The sequence below is a fragment of the Mus musculus genome, chromosome 17 (genome assembly GCF_000001635.26).
Source record: "Mus musculus strain C57BL/6J chromosome 17, GRCm38.p6 C57BL/6J".
In the NCBI taxonomy this organism is placed as follows: domain Eukaryota; kingdom Metazoa; phylum Chordata; class Mammalia; order Rodentia; family Muridae; genus Mus; species Mus musculus.
In genome coordinates, this window is record NC_000083.6 from 90357299 (window position 1) to 90380516 (window position 23218).

The 23218-nt window shown below is 36.8% G+C and overlaps 1 protein-coding gene across 42 annotated transcripts in view; it reads right to left on the minus strand.

The window, feature by feature from the left end:
* The window catches only part of Nrxn1 (neurexin I), a 1059516-nt gene that overhangs the window by 323655 nt on the left and 712643 nt on the right, over positions 1 to 23218 (minus strand). For all 42 annotated transcript variants that reach the window (NM_177284.2, NM_020252.3, NM_001346957.1 and 39 more), the window contains one exon: positions 5462 to 5643. In NM_177284.2, the coding sequence (NP_796258.2) occupies positions 5462 to 5643 (182 nt within the window). The remainder of the gene's footprint in view (positions 1 to 5461; positions 5644 to 23218) is intronic.

The following is a 23218-nucleotide window of genomic DNA, read 5'->3' on the forward strand; positions in this document are numbered from 1 at the left end:
CTCTCTCTCTCTCTCTCTCTCTCTCTCTCTCTCACACACACACACACACACACACACACACACACACACTGTAACAAAACAAACCCAAAACAGAAAATACAAAAACAATAAGCCAGAAAAAATAGGAACAGAAAAGCTTCTTTTTGCCCTATTTTTTTCCAGTATGCTCACGATTTGACAATGCAGTATGACTGTGTTTATAATGGTAATACTTGGCCATTACCATACTAATTAATCAACTAATTAGTTAATTAATTAATTAACTGGAGAGTTTTTTCATGGTTTATTTTCTAAATTTAGGTTGACACTCCCAAGGAGAAAAAGAGGACCATGGGATGGGGACCACGCATCCATTATCATGTTCCCCAGCACAACCTGGAAACAGCTGTCCTCACAGTCAATAGAAGTTGGGTCATCGATTCACACACCTTCCCCAGAGATGACTGTGTCTTTCATACCTCAACAGCTTGGATGACAAGAAATGTTCAAAGCATGGCGAAAAGCCACTATTTCCGTTTTTGAAAATTCTAATCAAATTTATTACATGTACACTAATTCATGAACCAGGAAAATAAAACTATGTTAAATATGTACTTCATTTGACTTTAAGCTCTGAATTTAAATATTATGTGGCAACATGAAACTCTCATAAAAGACTGTATCTGTTGCCCCCAAACAGCATTTCAACAGAACAATATTACAATTCAAGAAAAGCTGGTGGGGAAAATTATGTTTTCTCTTGTTCATATGAGTGTATACACATATATAATTATTGCCTGTAACAAGATATTTTTGGATAGACTGTTAGAACAGTGATATTATGTAGTCATGGAACATGGATGCTGACAGAGCAAGATGAAAAAGGTTAGGCAGAAATTATATTGTCAGGTTATTTAGTGACATTTAAAATTTCCTATAAATATGATGTTTTGAATATATAATAAAAGTGCTAATCAAAGGTATATTTGTAAATCAAAATCAATTAAGAGCTTGGCTCCAAAACTCAGTTTCTGCCCCAGAAGATGACGATGAAAAAAATCACTTAAGGCAAAAGTGTACAACAATTCACCAATGGAATTTAGAATGATCTTTCATGTTCCCAAGATGAAAGTATTTCGAAGAACACTGCTCACTCAGCCTCTCCTCCAATTTCCCTGGTTAGAAAAGGGTACCATTAATACCCTCCAAAGGGGTGAGTCCTCATTCACACAGCCTTCCTTCCATAAATGTAGAGGTGTTAAATGTAATCTCTAATTAGCACCTGTAAAGTGATACCTACAGGAGATTTTCTGAAAGTGACAATATTGGTAAAATTATATGCTACATCTGATAAAAACTACATGCTATAACTTAACCCTAGTTAAATGTTTTTGTTCATTGCTCCGGAGAAAGTGTTTTTAATGGACTACAAGCCTGCAACATCACTAATTTAAATATTTATGATAAAAAATTTTCACAAGACACTTTATATTGTCTTTAAAACCTATGCTTTATCCACTTCTTATATGTGTAATATCTAAGCAATGTCACCTTATTCATATCTACTGCATGCAAAGTAGACGTGGGGAAAATTAAATGCTCAATAAACTCTATGGGAGAGGCTTGAAAGTTAGAGTAAGCCATGTTTCCATGTTTTTATTAATCATCATTTTTATAAGTAACATTCCATGACATCATATAGTTTATCAGAAAGTTAGAGAAAAATATGAAATAACTAGAGAATCATTGATGATAAAATAAGGTTATATAGTAAATAGTCTAGTATAGAAGGTAAGTGATTTAACATACAAAAACTTTCAGCACATGTGTTCTTAAAACAACACATGATCCTGCATCAAATATTTATAAATTAGCACCAATTAAAATACAGCTTGCTATAAAATAATTATCAATTATTATTCTTTTTCTATGTTGTCAACAAGAAGCTAGATGATATCCTCAGAGTTCTATGGAAACTAAAGTGTGTCTATAAAGATTTTTTGACCAGTGAAAGTTAAGGACTTACCCTTAGCCTGTGACCCAGTATTTTCAATATCTAATTAACATATTTATTCTGTTAGAAAATCTTAATAGTTTTTCTCTCCAAATCTTCAACATCCCCTGTCTCCTTATGAGCTCTAACAATCAATAATCCACCTGACTTTGAACTCTCAATTGATGAAATTTACATAAATATAACAAAAACCAATCTATCAAAATTAGGACACTGGATTCAAAATGAACTTTTTCTAAGTTGATCTATTTTTTTTAAGCTTCCAGTTAATCAAAATTTAAATGTGATTACATTTTCCAATGAATTCAAACTTGATCACTCTGAAAAATAGGAAGATAAGCCACACCAAATATTCAAATCTTTGCTGAAATTACATGCCAATCAGACTTTTACAGCTAGCTAATTGAAACAGCATTATACATTTTTAGCAAGAATGGAGGGTCTTTTAATGATGCAATCAACCTTCCTGTTTATTGCCTCTCTCTATCAATTAAAAACAGAGCAAGATTTTCAGATGAGATCTATACAGAGTTTATACATTGCTCACTTAGAAAGTTCACATAAAACATCCAGCCATATATACATATATAGACATACATCATATATACATATATGCATATATAATGATGTGTATATAATGTATGTGTGCACATTGTATGTGTATATATAGTGTATGTAAAAATGATACATCACATGTTATTCAAGTCAGCTTAAATCTGTTGTATTTTTAAGAAAACAACAATATTCTAAAATTCTACACTTTGCTTTATGTTTAAATTTTTGATCCTGAAAAAAAACCCACAGAACTTATTTTAAAAAACAAGTATAAACTTGACAATTGTAATAATAATCAGATAAATCAATTTTTGTGTATTATTAATATTAACCAGAGTTGCCAAGCATGCTGGCTGTAATTCCAGTTACCAGGAGCCAGAGGTAGGAGGACCAATTCAAGGACAATTTGTCTCAAAAGCCACACCTCCTCCCATGCTTTTCACAGTGAGAGAAAGCAAAGCCTCTATCACATGTCTCTTCTTGGATCTATTCTCTTCCCTTTCTGATTTTCCCCTGCCCTCTCTTTCCTACCTTCCTGATTTTAAATTTTAATTTCTTCATGGGTCCACATGTTAAAAGGATTTATAGGTACATTTCTGTATTAAAACCAACAAAACATGCAAACCAAACCAAACCCAACATTGAGATGTTAACTGCATGTGACTTGTGTCCAAATAAAAGGCTTTTGAGTGCCAATGAATGATCATGTGCAGACAATGGAAGGAGAGAACATACTGGCTAAGGCTGATCTCAATAGTGTTAGGAATCCCAGGAAACTCGTATCCATTCCCCAGTTGAAGACAAGCTCTCGGAACAAGGGAAATTTGAAAAATTCTCATCCAAGCAAAAGATTGCCTGGAGATAAACATTGGATCTACAATGAATGGCAAGGCAAAGCTGAAAGGGGATCTGGAGGGAAGGGAAGCGAAGCCAGCTGTGGCCAGGAGAGGAGTCTACTGGCTGCATCCATGGACATTATCAACTATTTATTTTTAAAGAAGCTTAAACTTACAGTTGGTCAGAATTCCTAAGAGATGGCCAACACTCTAGACCAATCCCGTTGTCCATAAAATAAACAGCAGTAGTTTGAGTAATTCAATAACAGCCTCCTACCATTTCACAGTGATCATTGCAGAATCGTTTTCAGGCTAAAGGTGTAACTGGCTACAGATCAATAAGTAATTTCTCTTAGAAGGACAAAGGTCTTGTTTGCTTTCATATATACACATATATATGAAATAATATATTAAATAGCATAGCCCTTAAATCAGAGCTGCGTAAATATATTTTTGGATGTCACAATTACTCTAAGCAGCAGCAAGATTCCTTACTGCCCTGTGAAGTTTATCTCAACTGATCATTTATTTATGATGCTATAAAAATCCAAATGCTTTCACTTTTGATTGTTAGGCATTTGCTGAAAGGCAGGTGAAATTACTTTCCTAGGGTTGCCATTTTATGACAAGTGCATTTTGAGTAGAAATTTACAAAGGTTCAAGAATGGTTGTGCTGAGGTGTTATTTTCTGTTTATTTGTTCCCCTAAGATTAGCAATGAATTCAGCATTTGTGGCTAATGTGAAACTTTACCTGACTTATTGGAAATTCTGGAAATCTAATGTAAAAATGAGATTAAGAAAAAAAACTAATAAAATCTTTTGGAATGAAAAACTTCTCAATCTGTGATGAAGTAGTGACTGGTGATTTTCCTAATTAGCTTAGGAGTGACGCATAGAGCCAGTTTCTATCAAGAAAGAAAATGTCTGAGAACATAGCACTTGGTAAAGGCAGAAAATAAAGAGGCACACATAAAATGAGGAGACTTTCATGATCATTAGACTTAGATAGTTAACAATACTCAAGTATAGAAGAGAGACTGTAGAGAATCAACTATATCTGAAACTTCACAAATAGATTCCTCTAGATGAAGCAAGAACCCCTTAGAGTGTTTGTCTGCTGAATTGTTTATAATGCTACTGGGGATAGACACCTGGGTCTTGCACATGTTACACAAGCCCTGTACCACTGATGTACATACCTAGATCTAGAGTTCCTTGGATGTCGTATTTTTTCTGTTTGTGATTTTGCTAAACAGAAAAAATACTACTATCCCTTCGAGGTTAAAGTGAGTGTATTCTTCTTCATGGATGATACAGAGAACTGCCGAAATGAAGAATTACACATGCACTTGGTATTTCCTTAAAAGTAGGATTGAAAAGAAGACTCTGAGCTATAACATGCATTATGGAGCCTAAGGAGAAAGCCTCTCTTTCATAAGCAATTATTCACCTTTTATCACCTTTTACTATGCGCTTGCTGAGTCTCTATGTCAAGTTCAGCAGAGCTGAGACAGAAAAAAGACCATTTTTCAGAACTTTCCCGACAGCCATCAAAGCTAGTACAAAATGACCCAGAAACAATCATGTTACCATTTTCATGTCCCCAATTTAAATCCTCGCATCTTTCAAGTTTCCTTCCCTTATTCCTCCCACACCATATAAGTTCAGACAATTTCTACTCTGGCAAGAAAAGAGGTAAGAACACCGAATCCAGATCTTCAGATGACACCAATACCACAACCTCCTGCTTCCAACCAGATGGCACAGCACTACTGAGTAATAACTTACTTTATTAACTTGGAAAATCTGCCTAGAGATGAAATTCACTCCAAAATGTCTTTGCAAGCACAAAATTGACGTGATTTCAGATTCAAAATTAAAAATAACTTTATTCCTATTATGAAGTATATGTTAACAACATATAAACACTACAGTTTATTAGCTCTATCCCAGATTCAAATTGCTCTTGAGGAATAATCCAAGAAAAATATATTTTTATATGTATTTACACATATATGTGCATATATATACACATATACATATATGCAAATGCTTAGCCTATTGAAAATTACTTACTATGTGCAGCTCCAGGTAGTCACCCAGTCCTGAGGAACTGTCCACACGCACCAACACGGCTTCCTTCTGGACAGTGCTAAATCCGATGGCCAGCCTGTCTGCTCGTGTACTGGGGCGGTCATTGGGAGGCCACTTATATGTAATCTGTCCACCACCTTTGCTAAAGATATATGTTGTCCCAGCTGTAAAACAAAAGACACATGCCATTAGTATGAATATACCAAGTCTATGTCTCCTGATGCCATGTTGATAAAGCAATAAAACATTGATACTACACACAAAGCTATGGCAAAGCAAATAATAGATTTCAATGAAAGTTCCTCAAGAAAAAGGACGATTTGTAACAAAAGCAGTGAAGCCGCTCAGTTTTTAATGTACTCATTAAATCCTCCAGCAGATATTGCAGAACAAATGGTAGATTTCAACTTTCTCAATTGAGTTGGACAAGCACAGGATGTAATGGCCTTTCATTTTTTGCTGCCAGTTGTAAGAAATAGTTTAGAAGGAAACATGGACTGAAGGCTTTAGAAAGGCAGCAAAGGACATATCAACTTGTTTGTGAAACAAGCGCTGCATGTAGATGTGACTGGAGTAGGTATGCAGGGCCATACAGCCCAGTGGAATGAACTGCAGTAAACAGGCTACAAATCAAAGTTTTGTGGGAACAGGGTTTTCTTACATATGACACAAGATAACTTTTGAATTAATACCCATATACCTCAGAAGTTATGTCAACAAATACACATAGCAGTTGCCATCCATGGAAGTCAGGTCTTACTTAACATGTATCATCTGGGGTCTGTGAGACAGAAGAGCATCCTAGAGAGTCCCTCGCCATCTTCAGTTCTTTCAGGCAAATACTGGTTTACAGCATGGAGAATAAGGCTATAGTCTCAGCAATGAATGTTAAGACTGTCCATAGAATGAGATACCAGGCATTATCCAGTGCATATAAAGAGAGTGTTTCAAAGCATTAGAGTACTATATTGCTGATTTGTGAACTTCTCTCACATTGAACACAAGGAATCCCTTGAAGAAGAAGACTTGGAAGATATTTCAGACAGAAAATGTGTAAGAAAGAATAAAGGAAATGAAGAGATCCCCGGTGGTCACTAGCACTTGCTCTTCTTGTGGAAGACCCAGGTCCTATTTCTAGAACATACATGGTAGCTCACAACCATCTGTAACTTCAAGTCCAGAGAGAATCCAATGCCTTCTTCTGACTTCGGCAGTCATCTGGCATGTATGGGGTAGATATGCATAAATGCAGGCAAAACATCCCTATATTAACTAAAATGAATAATCAGAGAGGGAGACGAAAGAGAGAAGCAGAGACAGAGGGAGAGAAAGAGAGAGAGAGAATAGAAGATTCTCTAAAAGTATCAGTCTATATTTCCAGCTACTAGAGACACTAAACAGAAAAATCTTGACAACATAGCAAGACCCAGTCTTAGAATAAAAGGGTTAAGGATGTTCAATGATAAAGTTTTCACCTTGCAATTGCAAAGCAATACATTCAATCTCCAATGAGAATGAAAAGAGAAAAGGGAAGGGGAGGGAGGAGAGGGGAGAGAAATGCCCATTGCTTAGGGGTGGAATATGAAGCATCTTCCATTAGCTCATGAGTTTGAATATTTGGTCCCCAGTTTGGAAGGTTATAGAACCTTTAGAAAGTAGAGTTTAAGAGAAGTGAGTCACTAGCTGCTAGCTCTCTGGTCTCACAGCCTACTTGCACTTCCTGTCTGTCCTCCACTTCTGGACCCAGTATAGACACAATGTCAACAGCTGCTTGAGAGTTGTGCAGACCGTTTCCATCATAATGGATGCTGTCATCACACTGTGAGCTTTACAGTATTCCTTCCTTAAGTTGTTTTCTTAGGGTGTTTTGTCACATCAGTGAAAATTTTAATGAGACACCTTTTATGTTCTATGTCCCCGGAAGTCCCTTCACCCTAGTATTACTAAGTAAGTACTTTCTGTACATCTTACATTTTTTTCTGGCTTGTTATTTGATATTTTTAAAAGATTCTTATGGACTTTTAAAAACCTTTTTTTTTTTCATGAAGACTGTCAATAAAAACAGGATGCATTAAAAAGGGACTATAGCAGTTTCATCATTGTAACTAGTGCATACACTTATTAATTTTCTCTTTTTAATCCATTTTGTTCTCTAAGCATATGAAATAAGGAATACTCTGAACTGGAGATATTCTTTAACAGAAGAAAACCTAACTGGAAAGTCTGATGTTCTCTTTGAGAATTATCCATGTTGCAAATATCATTGGCTTACAATGCCTGGTGCATCTTGATATTTATTTACTCATCTATGTATTTATGCATTTATTCATTATTATTGTTATATTTTGATACAAGATTCCATTCATGTTGGCTTCAAACTCCTACCACTGCCTCCCTAATTTTGGGATTATTGCCTGAGCTTTCATATCTGGCTGAATAAGAACTTTCAAAAATACTTTTTGTGCCTATTTCATCATTCCTTTGATACAGAATAAGTATCCCATGTCATATTTGAACAGATTCAGTTATAAAAGGTAGCTGATAATTAACATTTGGTTAAGTGGAGAAGCTAGTTACACCCTGGCTTTTAGACACCTGCCCCAGGATGTGTGGTTTTATTACACTACTGTTTCTATTACACCAAAACACCCAAGAAAAGTTAACTGGATATTTCAGTCTATCACATCAAAACTAGCCATCACTTGTTAGTATGTCTTAAGGTTAATGACATTTCCACCTTATGACTGTGCTTTTCCATCTGTCTCACAATGCTTGAACACACAGGCAAATATTGATGAGGTTGTGTCTCAAATTTCTCTATAAACATTTCTAAAGGCATTATTGGCCTGAAGGCGTATACCTAAATGTTTATAGTTTTGGTGTAATAATTATAATGTAATTATGATTATTCACAATTTGAATTAACAGTGTCGTCCAAGTGAGACCTGGACACTAGCATTTTACCAGATAATTGTTCGTATGTGTGGTGGCAGAGAACTGAACACCAACATGTTATCAGCTGACTGTTCCTATGTGTGATGACTTTATGATTCTTTAGGTTCACTAAAAGAAACAAACTCGCTTTTTCTTCAGGTTTATCTAAGGGGTGATTCCTTTATTGTGTCCTATACTGCCCTGCATATATACCACACTCACTATACTGAGTGTAAACTCGACAGTACAGTTTCATAATAAAGAAAAGAATTAGTCACTCTTCTGCTCACTCCAGCATACATGCTGACTTCTTTTCTAAAATTCTATTTTGTATCAAACTTTTTAAAAAAATATATTTTATATTTTAAATCCCTCTTTCCATACAGCTAGAAAATAATGCCCATAATCAAAGACAGTAGGACACTGGGCTGAAATCCCAAACTCTACTTCGTTAAGTATATGTCTTTGCAAATTACAAAGATGGCATGTTTGCTGCACCAGAACTTAGAAATGGTCAATAAACTCTGCCTAGGGTGGATCTCATTTCAAATTCCAGCTGTATAATAAAATACTCACAGGATCCTGAGCTAAGGACTTATTCTATACTTAGGGCTTCCTGTTTGAAAAGATGAAACCAGCATCAGTGTTTTCTAAAACTTATGTAGGTATATGAGTGCATGCACAGAAGTACCTGGGAAGCCCACATTCTAGTATATGGAAAGTGTTCAGGGAGATGGGTGTGTGTGTTTGTCTGCACACGTGTGTGTGTGTGTGTGTGTGTGTGTGTGTGTGTGTGTGTGTGTGTGTGTATTCATGCGTGTATGTCTATACCCAAAGATCAAGAAATTATAAACAATAACATTGCAACAGTACTGACTTATTTTACTATTAGCATTTTGAGAATTTTGGATTTATTTCAAATTTATTTTCAAATCAATTACCTTTTAATAATGGACTTTTGTACATCCCAATTTTTATTTATCATCCTGTATTCCATTTCTTGGATCAGCACTGACCTCATAAAGCTATTCTATTATTGCTACTTACTTTCACTAATAGTAGAGAATAGAAGTGATATTTAAATCGCATCACATGGGAGTTTTTTTTGAGACATAGAATATTCACTCAGCACCATAAATCACATAGTAAAACTATATTTATACCACAAGACAAAGATTAACTTGATCATTAAATAAATTATATCTCTAAAATGAACTAGAACTTTGCATTTAAAAAATGGTTTGTCCTTATAACACGTATCATTGTTGTATTAGTGATTTTAGAGAGATAGGAGCATATGATAATGCAGGTCCAAGCTTTATATCAATGCGGAAGGGTCTGGAGCAGTGTGCTTCCTTGACCACTTAGACATGTGTCTAGGTGCCAAGCATTAATACATCAGTGAGTGAGCACAAACTGACCCTGGCATCCATCATCACACTAAAAGCATGTGGACAATTCAAACTTAAAATGGATTCTAGCAGTCTCTGCATTTAATGTCTTTCAACAGTCTCTATCACTCTCCCTCAATTCATTAACAAAACTGGCAGCATCAGATTCACATTCTAAAAGGTCAACATAAGTTATACTGGAATAAGTGCTGGAAAATATTACACATGGGTTCTAATTTCTATTTGCATTGTTGGTGGTATTAGGACAAGAAATATTTTCAGCTCTTAATGAGCACAACTATGTACATGAAGGACACACTCTTTCTGCCTACTTTCTCATCAGCCATCCCCTTACAAAACACTCCCATCTCAGATTCAGTTTTATTTCAGCAAGACTCATATATTTTCCCAAATGTGTTGAAGGTGTCTGAAATATAAATCCAGCCACTGTGCATAGGACTGTTTGATTATTGGTTGTTCCAGATGCTTACTGCATACACAATAATGTAACTAAGTTCTGAAAAGATTAGTTTCTAACTCATAAGTACATGAATAAAAGGTTGTTTGTGAAGGCCTATAATACTTCAAATGTCACCCTGTAAGCAACATAAAACATTCAGGCCGTTACATTTTCATTAAATGTAACAACGATATGGTTTTTTATCTAGAGAAAGTTGCCAGAATGTCAGATAAAAATTAAAACATTATCAATGACAGTTTTTATTCATCCTATCAGCATGTTGATATGCCATTTTTAATTTAAATTTGTGAAGCACTTTTAATGTATGGGACATATTCAGTGAAAACATAGAAAGAAAAATTAATAAAAATATCACCTTATATTATAGAAGTCTAAAAATAAAGCTACTAAATTGTGAAGCCTACAACAATATTTATAATTATTATCGGCAATAGCTAATTATAGATCATTCTTTCTCTACATAATTGTGAAAGTGTTTGTGTTCACTGAATTATCTCATAAAATCAAAGCACTATTGAGTCAATTTTTTTTTAGGAAAAAATGTGCAAAATTACATTATATTATAAAAGATTAAAAAGATTAAGGTAGACTTAGAGCAATGGCAGACTTAGACAGTGCAGCTAGGAAGAGTACGTCCTTTATGTACATACTTGTATTCATTAAAAGCTGAAAACATTTCTTGCTATGACACCACAGAAGATGTATATAAAAGGGCTACAGGAAAATAATGGAGTTAGTAGGCCTTTAATAAAGAAAAAGCAAGAAAGACTCAAGTAAGGGAAATTGTTAGCTACTGGCCCCAGACTCTTGATCAAAGTAAATATAAATAATTCCCTAATAATGAAAGTTCTGTCAGAGTGGTTCAATGTGGTACTCAGGTTGGGCAGAAAGATAAGTCTGCCATAAATGAAAAGTTGTATGTTCTTTTAAACCCTAAGTTCCTAAAATTAAGGAAAAAAACCATTGGATTAAAAAAATGACCTGTTGAATTTTATTAAATTGAATGCTAACTATGAGAGCTAAGGAGAATATTGGCCATGTATTGGATTCCTCAATGGTGCAGGAGAATGAGTGGAGACACACATCCCAAATGCCAGTCAGAAACCTGGTTATGAAAACAGAGATGGGAATGCAGAGGGTCAGCCTTAGCGAGCTTCAGCTTCATCCTAACCAAGACACTGTCTCTAAATAAAAATGATACATGCTTACTCAGTAAGAGGCTTCCATCCAATAAAACTATCAAAAAATAAATGGCAGAATGCTATTGTGGCTTCTCTGAAGCCTGGAGTAATTTCTCTCAGACAATTCAAATAGTAATTATGTATTTAAAAAAAATCATAGAGAAACTTGGCTTTGCTATTGACCTAAAGCAGTTAACTAATAAAAATTATTTTCAATATGCAGCAGTGTGAGGTTGGGAATGGGAAGAGCCGAAAGAAAGTCCCAGAAACCAGAGATGCAAGAGGCTCCCAGGGCCCATTGGGGATGACATTACCCAAAAGGCCCTAAAGCAGGGAGATAGACCCTGAAGAGAATACTTCTAGAGACAGGCATGGCCCCAAGTTGAGGGATGGGGCCACCCACCCATCTCAAAAAATTTTAACCCAGAATTGTTTGGAGCAGAGACTGAAGGAAAGGTTACCCAGAGACTGTCCTACCTTGGAATAAATCCCATGTGCACACACTAAACGCTAACCGAATTGCTAATGCCAAGATGTGCTTGCAAACAGGATTCTGACAATGCTGTCCCAGAGAGTCTCTGCCAGCACCTGCCTAAGACAGATGCATATACAGGCAAACATTGAAGTGAGCCAGGGTATCGCAATGGAAGAGTTAGGGGAAGGATAGAAGGAGCTGAAGTGGGCTGCAACTCCATAGGAAGAACAACAGTGTCAACTAGCAGACTCCTCAGAGTTCCCTGAGGCTAAGCCACCAACCAAAGATCATACATCTGCCAGCCCATGGCTCTCACTATATGGGTTGCAGAGGACTGCCTTATATGGCTTCTGTGGGAGAGGATACACTTGGTCCTGTAGAGGCTTGATACCCCAGAAAAAGGGAACGCCGGAGGGGTGAGGTGTGCATGGGTAGTTGAGCACCCTCATAGAGGCAAAGAGGAAGATGGATGGGGTAGGGGATTCATGGAGGGGGGGACTGGGAAAGGGGACAACATTTAAAATGTAAATAAATACAATAATTACATTTTAAATGTAGCTGGTACAACCACTCTGATACTCAATCTGTAGGTCCTGAGAATATTTGAAATAGATCTACCTGAAGACTCAGCTAAACTACTCTTGGGAATAGACCCAAAAGATGCCCCACCATGCCACAGGGGCACATGCTCCACTATGTTCTTAGTGGCCTTATTTGTGATAGCCAGAAGCTGGAAACAAACCAGATGTCCCACTACAGAAGAATGGATACAGAAAATGTTGTTCATTTACACAATGGAATACTACTCATGTATTAAGAACGAGGACATCCCGAGTTTTGCAGGCAAATGGACAGAAATAGAAGTGCAGAATACTCAAGATACAGTCCAGAACTCAAAAAGGTGCAAAAAGCTGAAGTCCCCAAGTGAGGACACCTCAGTCCTACTTGTGAGAGGGAAGAAAGCAATCACAAGTGGAGAGGGAGGGAGGGACCTGGGAGGGAAAGTGCATGAGGGAGATGGGAGGGAGTGGGGGTGGGGGAAGAGGAGAACCTGATCTGGTATTGAGTGAGGGAAAAGAACTGAAGCCCTGAGGGCCAGCAGAAAGAATGTAAACAGGCAGCCTCATAAGATAGGAAACTGGGGGAACCCCCACAGAATGCACCAGGAACCTGGGAAGTGACAGATTACCAGGACTCAAAAAGAGGGACCTTAGATGAATGCCTGACAGTAGGGAGAGGGAACTTACAAAGCCCACATCCTGAAGGAAGACAGTGAGGGATGGTGTTGCCACCCCACAGTCACATCTCTGACCTATAATTGTCCCTGTCTAGAAGAATGAAAAGGATGGAAATGGAGAGGAGCCCAAGGAAAAGAAGGTCCAGCAACAGGACAAAAGTTGGATCCAGCTCAACAGGTTTCAAGGCCTGCCACTATTACTGAGGCTATGGAGTGCTCATAAAAGAGACCTATCATGACTGCCTTCTGAAAGACCCAACAAGCAGATGAAAGAATCAGATATAGATATTTGCACCCAACCAATGGACAGAAGCAGCTGACCCCTGTTGTTGAATTAGGGAAGGTTGAAAGAAGCTGAGGAGAAGGGCGATCCTGTAGGAGGACCAACAGTCTAAATTAATTTGGACCCTCAAGATCTCTCAAATACTGGACCACCAAACAGACAGCATGCACCAGCTGATATAAGGCCCCCAACACACACACAGCAGAGGACTTTCTGGTCTGTGTTCATTGAGAGATGATGCAACTAACCCTCAAGAAACTAGAGGCCCCAGGGAGTTTACTCAGGTGGGTTGGGAGGTGGGGGTATCCCCGTGGAGACAAGGTGGGGTGGGGAGGAGGTGTGGGATGTGGAGCAGATGGAGGGTGTATGGTGGGGAATGGAATATTGAGTATAAAAATAAATTTAAAAGAAAATAAAAATTTTTAAAAATATGTTAAATGTAAATAAAATAATTAATGAAAGATAAATAAAAATATTTTCTAATAGATATTCTATGTGTTTGTTTGTATTAGCTGTCACAAAAATACTATACCTTTGAAAGAAGTTCATGGTGGCGCACGCCTTTAACCCCAACACTCGGGATGCAGAGGCAGGTGAATTTCTGAGTTTGAGGCCAGCCTGGTCTACAGAGTGAGTTTGAGGACAGCCAGAGCTACACAGAGAAACCCTGTCAAAAAAATGTAGCATCCATTTTATAATTTGATATTTATAAATACTCATTCCCATGATGTAAGTGTTCCTCTGAGCTACCTAAAATAATATTTTAAATTTTAAATAGATCCATAGATTTCTGTTATGTATAAACTTGATGTATGTTCAGAATAGCCACACAGAGCTTCATTGTGCTATTAGTCATGGATATCTCAAAAGTTTCAATGGGATCAGTAAGGCCCACGTTAACTAGACCTAACAAAAACTGCATTTTAAATTCTAGACACTTCAAATAGAAGAAGACATAATTGGTGTTTACTTGTATTCTATAAACTCAGGACTACCCTATCAACAATTCACATCAATTAAATTTATTTGAATAGTTATTTTGTTGTTCTCTGCATTAAAAGGGAACTGATTTAAATAAATGAGGTCACCTGCTTTGGGATATGAAACAGTGCCTTGAAAAATATATGATGGTCAAACCTCAGTTAAAGGCTTCCTTATAACTGAAACACAAACAACAAATGACAATTATGTGTCTGTAGAAGCATTACTGTGTGTGCATACATACTTATATATTCTCAAATTAAAGTTGGGTACATTGTTAAACATTCAAACCAGTAAGCTTTGACTTATTTTCACAATGTAGGTTGAGACAGAGTCATACATAGTTGGCCATGAAGTCTTGAACTCACTCTGTAGACTACCCTGGCCTTGAACCTGTGATCTTGTTGTCTTAGCCTCCTTTGTAGTTAGGATTGCTAACAAGCTAGCGCAATTATATTGTCTTTTAAAAGCTCTTGCTATTTTCTTATTGAACATGTTATTAGGGCAATATCCCTTCTAGGAATACTTGTATTCTAGAATTTGAACTTCCAAGTGAGAAAAACTTTTGCCAAGATCAAATTCAAAGTCTAGCAACTATTTTTAGTGTCCTTGTCATAGCAATGTGACTGAGAATAAAATTAAGAAAGTGGTAGTCTTTCTGCCAGTCAGAAAATGAAATCTTATAAAGTGATCTACAACTAAAAGCAAGTCGAGCAAAGTAATTGTAAAGCTAGTAACCTTGGGAACATTAAATGTTTACGTCTTCTTTTCTGAAACTAGGCTCTCTCAAGCAGGTAGTGAACTTTAATAAAATGTCTCTTGTCAGGTATTTCACTGATCAATTTGTAATAGAGCTACAAGCCACATGAATAGAGAAAGAAGAAATCACGCCATCAATTTATTTAAGAATAATCTGATTCTTAAAAACATTAAAGCCAGGCGTGGTGGCTTACGCCTTTGGGGAGGCAGAGGCAGGCAGATTTCTGAGTTCGAGGCCAGCCTGGTCTACAGAGTGAGTTCCAGGACAGCCAGGGCTATACAGAGAAACCCTGTCTCGAAAAACCAAAAAAAAAAAAAAAGAAAAGAAAAAGAAAGAAAGAGAGAGAGAGAGAGAGAGAGAGAGAGAGAGAGAGAGAGAGAGAGGAAGGAAGGAAGGAAGGAAGGAAGGAAGGAAGGAAGGAAGGAAGGAAGGAAGGAAGGAAGGAAGGAAGGAAGGAAGAAAGGAAGAAAGGAAGAAAGGAAGAAAGGAAGAAAGGAAGAAAGGAAGAAAGGAAGAAAGGAAGAAAGAGAAAGGAAGAAAATAACAACAACAACAACAAACATTAACTGGAGCTGGAGAGATGTCTCAGAGGTTAAGAGTGCTGATGCTCTTCTGACCTTCAAGCATACATGCAGGCAGAACACTGTACACATAATAAATAAATGTTTTAAAAAAGAACATTAAACTGTGCAAGCTCAAAATATTTTCTTTAAAATGAAGTCACCAATTACTTAACTTTTGCAAAATGATACCCTTTAACTTACATGTTATACTTTTATTGTGAGTGTTCTAAAAATTAAGTTAAAATAGAAATTGCTTAAGCAAAACAGCCAAATATGAGAGCATTTCCACCAAAAACCCAGATATTCACTCACCCACTTACTCATTCACTCTGCAAGGTCAACCATTGGCAGAAACAAAGGTTTATAGTTTTACAATCATGTAGCTGTGTAGCCTTGAGGTGGACTATATTGTCCCACCATCAGGAATAGAACTGGTTCATATCACTGAGTCAGAACACACAGAGTAACTCATTATTAGAGCTTATTCATATCAATTCACACGGAGTAAGAATATCCCATAGAGTCTCATGGTTGGAGCTTGATAACATCATTATGAACTAATTGCATGCATAGGGCTAGGATTTGCAAAAATAAAACCTTCAGAAAATACTTAAACTATAAGGAAGTCTTTCTAAGAACTGATATTTGTATGTGTAGAAATTATCATTCATTGTTGTAGTGAAGGAATAGGGAAAAGAAGGTTAAAGGACAGACAATGCTTCTAGTTATGGGGGAAGGGTCATAATTCTTCTAACATCAAGAAAAAGATACAGAAAATGGATGATGCTTTAAAAAAAAAAGCTTTCCTTATTTGTACATGCATGAGTGTTTGATTAATGCAGTGTTTCCTTACATGCAGGTATGTGCAGCATGTGCATGCAATTCTATAGAGGCCAGGATGGGTATTCAGGCAGGTGGCTCTGAACTACAATGTAAGGCCTGGAAATTTTGACCAAGTTCTTGGCTTGTGCAGCAAGTGCTCTTAACCACTAAGTCATCTTTCTAGCCCTGAAAGAGGCTTTTTGAGTTAATTTTGAGACAGTAACACAAAGGTGTTTACGGAGACAGAGAATACAAATAAAGGCAGCATGACAAAATTTCAAGAATAAAAAGATCTGTATACACCATAAGAAGTGCTTAAAGCACTATGCTGGGCTTTAATGATGATAGAAAACTCTGTGGCATCATTATGAAGTCTCCATCCACAGCCAATCTAATGGTAACAACATTACATTTCTTTTTTATTTCCATTCTCGGAGACATAGCTTACATTTTATCACTTTCAGTTTTAAATTCAGTAATGCATACACATCTTCATTGATTTGGTCCATGCTCATCTTAACATAAATTTAACAAAAACCAATATCATTGCAGTAATTCAAATAATAACTCTCTAATTATTAGTCCTTTCAATGGTCTTCAATAATTAAACAATGGCAAAGAATGTTAACTAAAGACTCTTAGGTCAACTTGAAATATTTTGTATATAAAGCACCTTAAAGAATTCACTTGTCTTTCAAACAAACCCCCAATTCTTTGGGAGAAGGCATTATTTAACAAGGTTCTGGAAAGAGAAGAGCTAGTTTTCAAGTCAGAATTTCACAAAGAACAGAAAAGAAGTACCAAATATTCTCAGGTATAGGAAGTAGATTCACTTTAATAAATGGGAAACCACATTTTGAAATAGAAGCTATCCAGGCTTTCTAAGAACACTATGTCTTATCTCTGCCTCCTGCATTAAATCCCTAGATAAACACAGAATAAAGCCACATAGTTGGAGTCAGGACTATTCAAGGACAGTACTAAAAATGCTAGCATGCCATCGCATTAAAAATTCCATGAAATGCAAATTTCTGTTAACTGAAAGTCAGATAACTTCAAAAACAGAAAAATATGATATTAAGGTCCCAAGAAATAGATTGTATTTAAAGGAGTCCTGGTTATATTTTCCTATTTATCACAGAGAATTTCCTTCCAGCTTTATGGGAAAGTAAACCAGTTTTCACTTTTAAATTTACACTTAGTAAAAAAATTAACAGTGGTAAATACATTAATAAAGGCAACATAAAATGTCTGTTTATTGGTTTATTCTCAGCTCATGCTCTGAAACAACTTATGAAGATTGTAAGAGGTATAACACTGACCCCTCAGTGTAAAGTACCCATCTACTTTCATATGATTATTTCAAGAAGCAGAAAACTTAGATCGTTGGACCACTTACTATGACAATTTTGGGTCTGGACCATCTAGAGACTGCCATATCCAGGGATCCATCCCATAATCAGCCTCCAAACGCTGACACCATTGCATACACCAGCAAGATTTTGGTGAAAGGACCCTGATATAGCTGTCTCTTGTGAGACTATGACGGGGCCTAGCAAACACAGAAGTAGGTGCTCACAGTCAGCTATTGGATGGATCACAGGGCCCCCAATGGAGGAGCTAGAGAAAGTACCCAAGGAGCTAAAGGGATCTGCAACCCTATAGGTGGAACAACATTATGAACTAACCAGTACCCCGGCGCTCTTGTCTCTAGCTGCATATGTAGCAGAAGATGGCCTAGTCGGCCATCACTGGAAAGAGAGGCCCATTGGTCATGCAAACTTTATGTGCCCCAGTACAGGGGAACACCAAGGCCAAAAAGTGGAAATGGATGGGTAGGGGAGTGGGGGGGAGGGTATGGGGGACTTTTGGGATAGCATTGGAAATGTAAATGAGGAAAATACCTAATAAAAATATTAATAAAGAAAGAAAGAAAAAAGAAAATATAAAATGTAAAGTTTAAATACTGAAGTGATTGAAGCTGAAAAAAATTTTTAGTCAGTGAAATTTAACAAAGAAAATGAAGTTTGAAAGTAATAGTGTTGTTGTTGGTTTGGGTTGTGTGTGTGTGTGTGTGTGTGTGTGTGTGTTATTGTTGTTGTTGTTGTTTTAATGATTTTCTGTGGAGATCTTTGCATTTTACCTCCCACCCATGCTACAACACAGGAGTATGTATGACAGGATTTTTGAAATTGGAATATCTGAAACATTATAGTGACCAATCAGATCAGAAGTAAGTCAGAATCAAACAATGTCTTCTTTGGGATGAGGTCCTCAATATTTTATTTTTGTAGACTGAACTACAAGTTGGCTCTACTCAACACCTCAGATTCTCCCAAGATCGGATCTCAGCAGACCCTTAGCTTGGAATACAGGTCTTTAAAGTCTAGAGTGGTTAAAAAGTACCCATGAATGTGCTTGCTTGAGAAAGTGATACCGAACAGGGATCAGAGGAGGGCTATGTAGGCTTCCACCCTTAGACCCTTGGATTTAGGAGCATTTGAAAATATTTAATTCATTTAAAATTGCTTATTGTATTTAAATGAAGTTTGAATGCCATCTGTCTGCGAAGTGATTTAAATTAAGTTTTATGGCTCTTATGGGAGAGACGGGCCATTTCTAAACCAGTTTAATAAGTCTACTGCCATCAATCACTAATTAGAATTAATTATTAAGGCTTCAGTTTCCTTACTCAAATATTCTAAGTCATTCATCAAAGGAATGGCGTGACTTTCTGTTCCTTCTTTAGAATACAGAGCCTATCGCCATATATAACTCTTGCATAAATGTTACTGAAGTGATTATGTCAGTCAGATGTGTAACAATAACACCATCTAAAAGCTGCACTTAAACAAGAGAGCAGTATTTTTGGAACAGCAGGCAGTATAAAAGTGCTTTGTGAATATTAACATATTCTAGCAAATTAGTTTGCACTCATTATCATAAGCAATTACTTACTGTTTAGTTCAGCTCCCTTTAAATTGGCAAGCAATTTTCAAGAATTAAAACACAACACAGAAAGTTTACTGAAAATTCAACACTATCCAAGCACCTTGTAATCAGTGCAGTTACTCCTGAAACATACCTCGCATTAATATGATAAGGGGGTGGTTCCATGGCCTTCAGTGCAAGTTCGTTCATATGCTATGAAAAGAATTGTGTTCTAGGAAGTAGTAATGGGGGGGGTGCTTAAGAAAATGGAAGGTCACGCCTTTAATCCTAGCACTTGGGAGGCAGAGGCAGGTGGATTTCTGAGTTCGAGGCTAGCCTGATCTACAAAGTGAGTTCCAGGACAGCCAGGGCTACACAGAGAAACCCTGTCTCAAAAACAACAACAACAACAACAACAACAACAACAACAACAGGAAGGAAGGAAGGAAGGAAGGAAGGAAGGAAGGAAGGAAGGAAGGAAGGAAGGAAGGAAGGAAGGAAGGAAGGAAGAAAATGGAAGGGCCCACACCCTGCAGGTGAATGGCTCATTTTATTAAATTCTGGTAGCTTGGTAATAATCCAAAGCATGCTTTGAGTTATTTCAGATTATTCTGTTTTCCCCTTACAGAAAGTTTCTGCTACATCAAATGTTCTCATCATTTACATCTGGGGCAGAGAAAGCTAGTGTTTGCTGCTGTACATTTCACCTGCCTTAGTAATAGAACACTCCAGAGTTAGCAAGGCAACTGACTTCCCATTCTCCTTGGCAGGCTGAAGGAGTTTCACGTGACGTGGTGGTGGCCAACAATACATGGACAGAAAGGATGGGCAATTCTCCCTGCTCAGGACTTGAGGTGACAACAAGCTTTCCTGAAAATCTTTACTTTTTTTCTGGTTGCTTGAGGCTCATTGGAGAACACTATACATTGGATACTGTAGCTTCTTAACCCATAATCATCAAAATAGAAACACTATTGTTAGGAAAACCATCATATATTTTGGCCAGAATTGTGTATTTCATGGTCTCATTTTTATAGTAAAAACGCTTATATTGCTTTTAAAAGAAAATGGCAAAACATTCCCCTGTGGTTTCCTTTATCCTCAATAAGGCCAAGGAAGTTTAATGTAAAAGCTAATTTCAAACTTCCTACCACAACCTTTCCTTGGAATATTATTAAGAATCTATTACCCTTTTCAGAGTAAAGGTTCTTACCCTACCTGGAGAACTGTCAAGTGCTTTTGTCATTCCCCATTCTTTCTCCCTTTCAAACACAAACTATGTGAATTTGCAAAACAAAATACAATGTGCAGTTTAGAAATCTGAAGGCTAATTAATAAAATGAACTGAGCCACATAGTTGACTACAGAGCACCTATTTAAAAACCTTCTAATTGTAAAGACATAGAGACACAAATCCAACATCTTTTCACTTTCAAAACCTAGTTATCAAGAAAGATCTTCCAGTGTCCCTTCTAGAGTACACCCTGACTCGCCACTTAGCAAACAGAGGACCTTACTAAGAAGTTGTGTAATATGTACGACTCTATCCCTACTTAGCATACTCCACTGTTTTCCCAGTAGCTAATTCTTGAGCTTCTTAAGTAATCTCCAGCCTTTTATTTAAGTATAGTTCAGTCTCTCTCTACATAACTATTTAATCATTGAGTAGAAGTTTGATTTGATATTCATGATCCATTAATCATTTTCTTGCCTCAAAAGTAGTACTTGTAAGGAAGTTAAGTTATATTTAGAAAGGTCTTTCATAATCTGTACTTCATCACAATAAAAACACACTAACAAACATTTCTTTCTTCAAATAATGCAAAATACCTACAGAGAAGCTTAGTGGATTTCTGTTCAATGGCATCTTATGCACTAATCAAAATGTTAACTAAAATTGTAGAGATATTTTAAGGAACATTCAACAATAAATGTTACAATACTACATATTGCCTTGGTGGCCTAGCAGAGCTATGTCCTCCCTTGATATCATGTATCTGTGAGGACAGGCTGGTTGTGGGTCAGAACTTTGTATCATGTCAGCTGGCTACAACAGTTAGAGTCTAAAATGGTTGCCGGGTTGACTACCAGATAGTTTCTAACATTATTAGATCCCCATTCACAGGCTAAATTACACTTCCTCCTGTCTTAACAGTTGACTTTTCTGTGGTCACAACAGAAAGAAACACAAATGGAGCAAAAGAAGATAAAATTCCCCACAAACTCTACCCTCAAATCAAACATAAATTGCTTCTCTATACATGTTGTCACTCTGTTTACCCCTTAGTTGTAAAATTGATGTGTTAATTAATGTACAATTTCCCTTCTTCTTAGTCAAAATTAAACATTTATATCACTCCTCAGGTAGTTTCCAGATCTGCTACAAGTCCAACATATGAAGTGGAAAAAATGTCCATATTCAGAGGCAAAAAATTAAATGGAAATGATTTGTGTTGCAGAACAATAGTATTTTTTTAATTTCTGTTTCTAGGACATATTTATGAAAAACAAATGTATACAAATAGACTACATTCTACATATTTTATATGTGATTCGTATTAGTTCTTCTGTTGTGGGCTGCCTTGGTTCTGTTTGTATTTTGAGGCTAATCCTGCCGAGGAGCAGATCTCATACTCAGGTGATTCCATGTGAAGCGGCTCCCCAGTTTAACTGGTCAAGTAAAGCCTAGAGCCTGTAATTGGGCAGTGGAAGGGAAAAGCATGGCTTCAAGTTTTAGAGAAGGAGAGAAAATAATGAAGAAGGTGACAATAAGAAAAGGGGAAGGGGTGGCGGAGAGAGAAGATGGAGGAAGAGGAAGTAGAAGATGGAGCAGACCCATGTATCCTGGAGGAGCCACAAGTAGCTAGGGATCTCATAGCTGAGGAATAGAGTAGTGTAGTGGGAGATTTGCCCAATCTAGGCGTGCAGCTTATAAATGTTATCACTGAGCTGTGTGATCTTTGCACAGGCATATTGGGGTTGGAGATTTACCAATACAAATCTGGCTCGTATAAATATAAAAGTCTCTAGCATTTTGCTTTCACAGGGCTAAGGGGAACTGAGTGGGTCTGGTGCGATCATTGGCATTCTACAGACTAGCCATGGGGATGGATAGACTGTGGAACAGCAGCAAGCAGAGACTGGGAGAGCTAGTGTGACTAGGGAGGCTGCTGGTTCCATGCCCAACCAAGCATGGATTATAAAACTCCACACAACACTCTTTGTCTGGTTTTAAATCAGACACAAGTTCTTTGCATGTGGTCTAGGCTGATTTGAAACCAGTCATTCTCTTGTGTCAACTTCCCAGTGCTTGGATTACAACCATGTTTCACCTTGCCCTGTATATTATTTGTTTTTCCAAATAATTATTGTCTTGACAATAAGATGGTTTTGTTCCTTGCTGGATTTCTATCACTGCATGTCTCACAAAAATCCACAATTGATGTGGTGAATAAAATACAATGTACAATATTCAAAACTATTTTGATAATCAATTCATTTTCATTAGATGTTTAAGACCAAGCATCTCTGTATTATACATACAACAAAGAACATATGTTTGGGAAATTGGATAAAACTTCCATGTTAGCAACTATTTTCCAATATCTTGAAAAGAAATATAATTTATAAAACATGAATACAATGCTATAAACTTAAAATAGTTAGAAAGGGAGAAAATAAATATTAAACAAAGAAACCA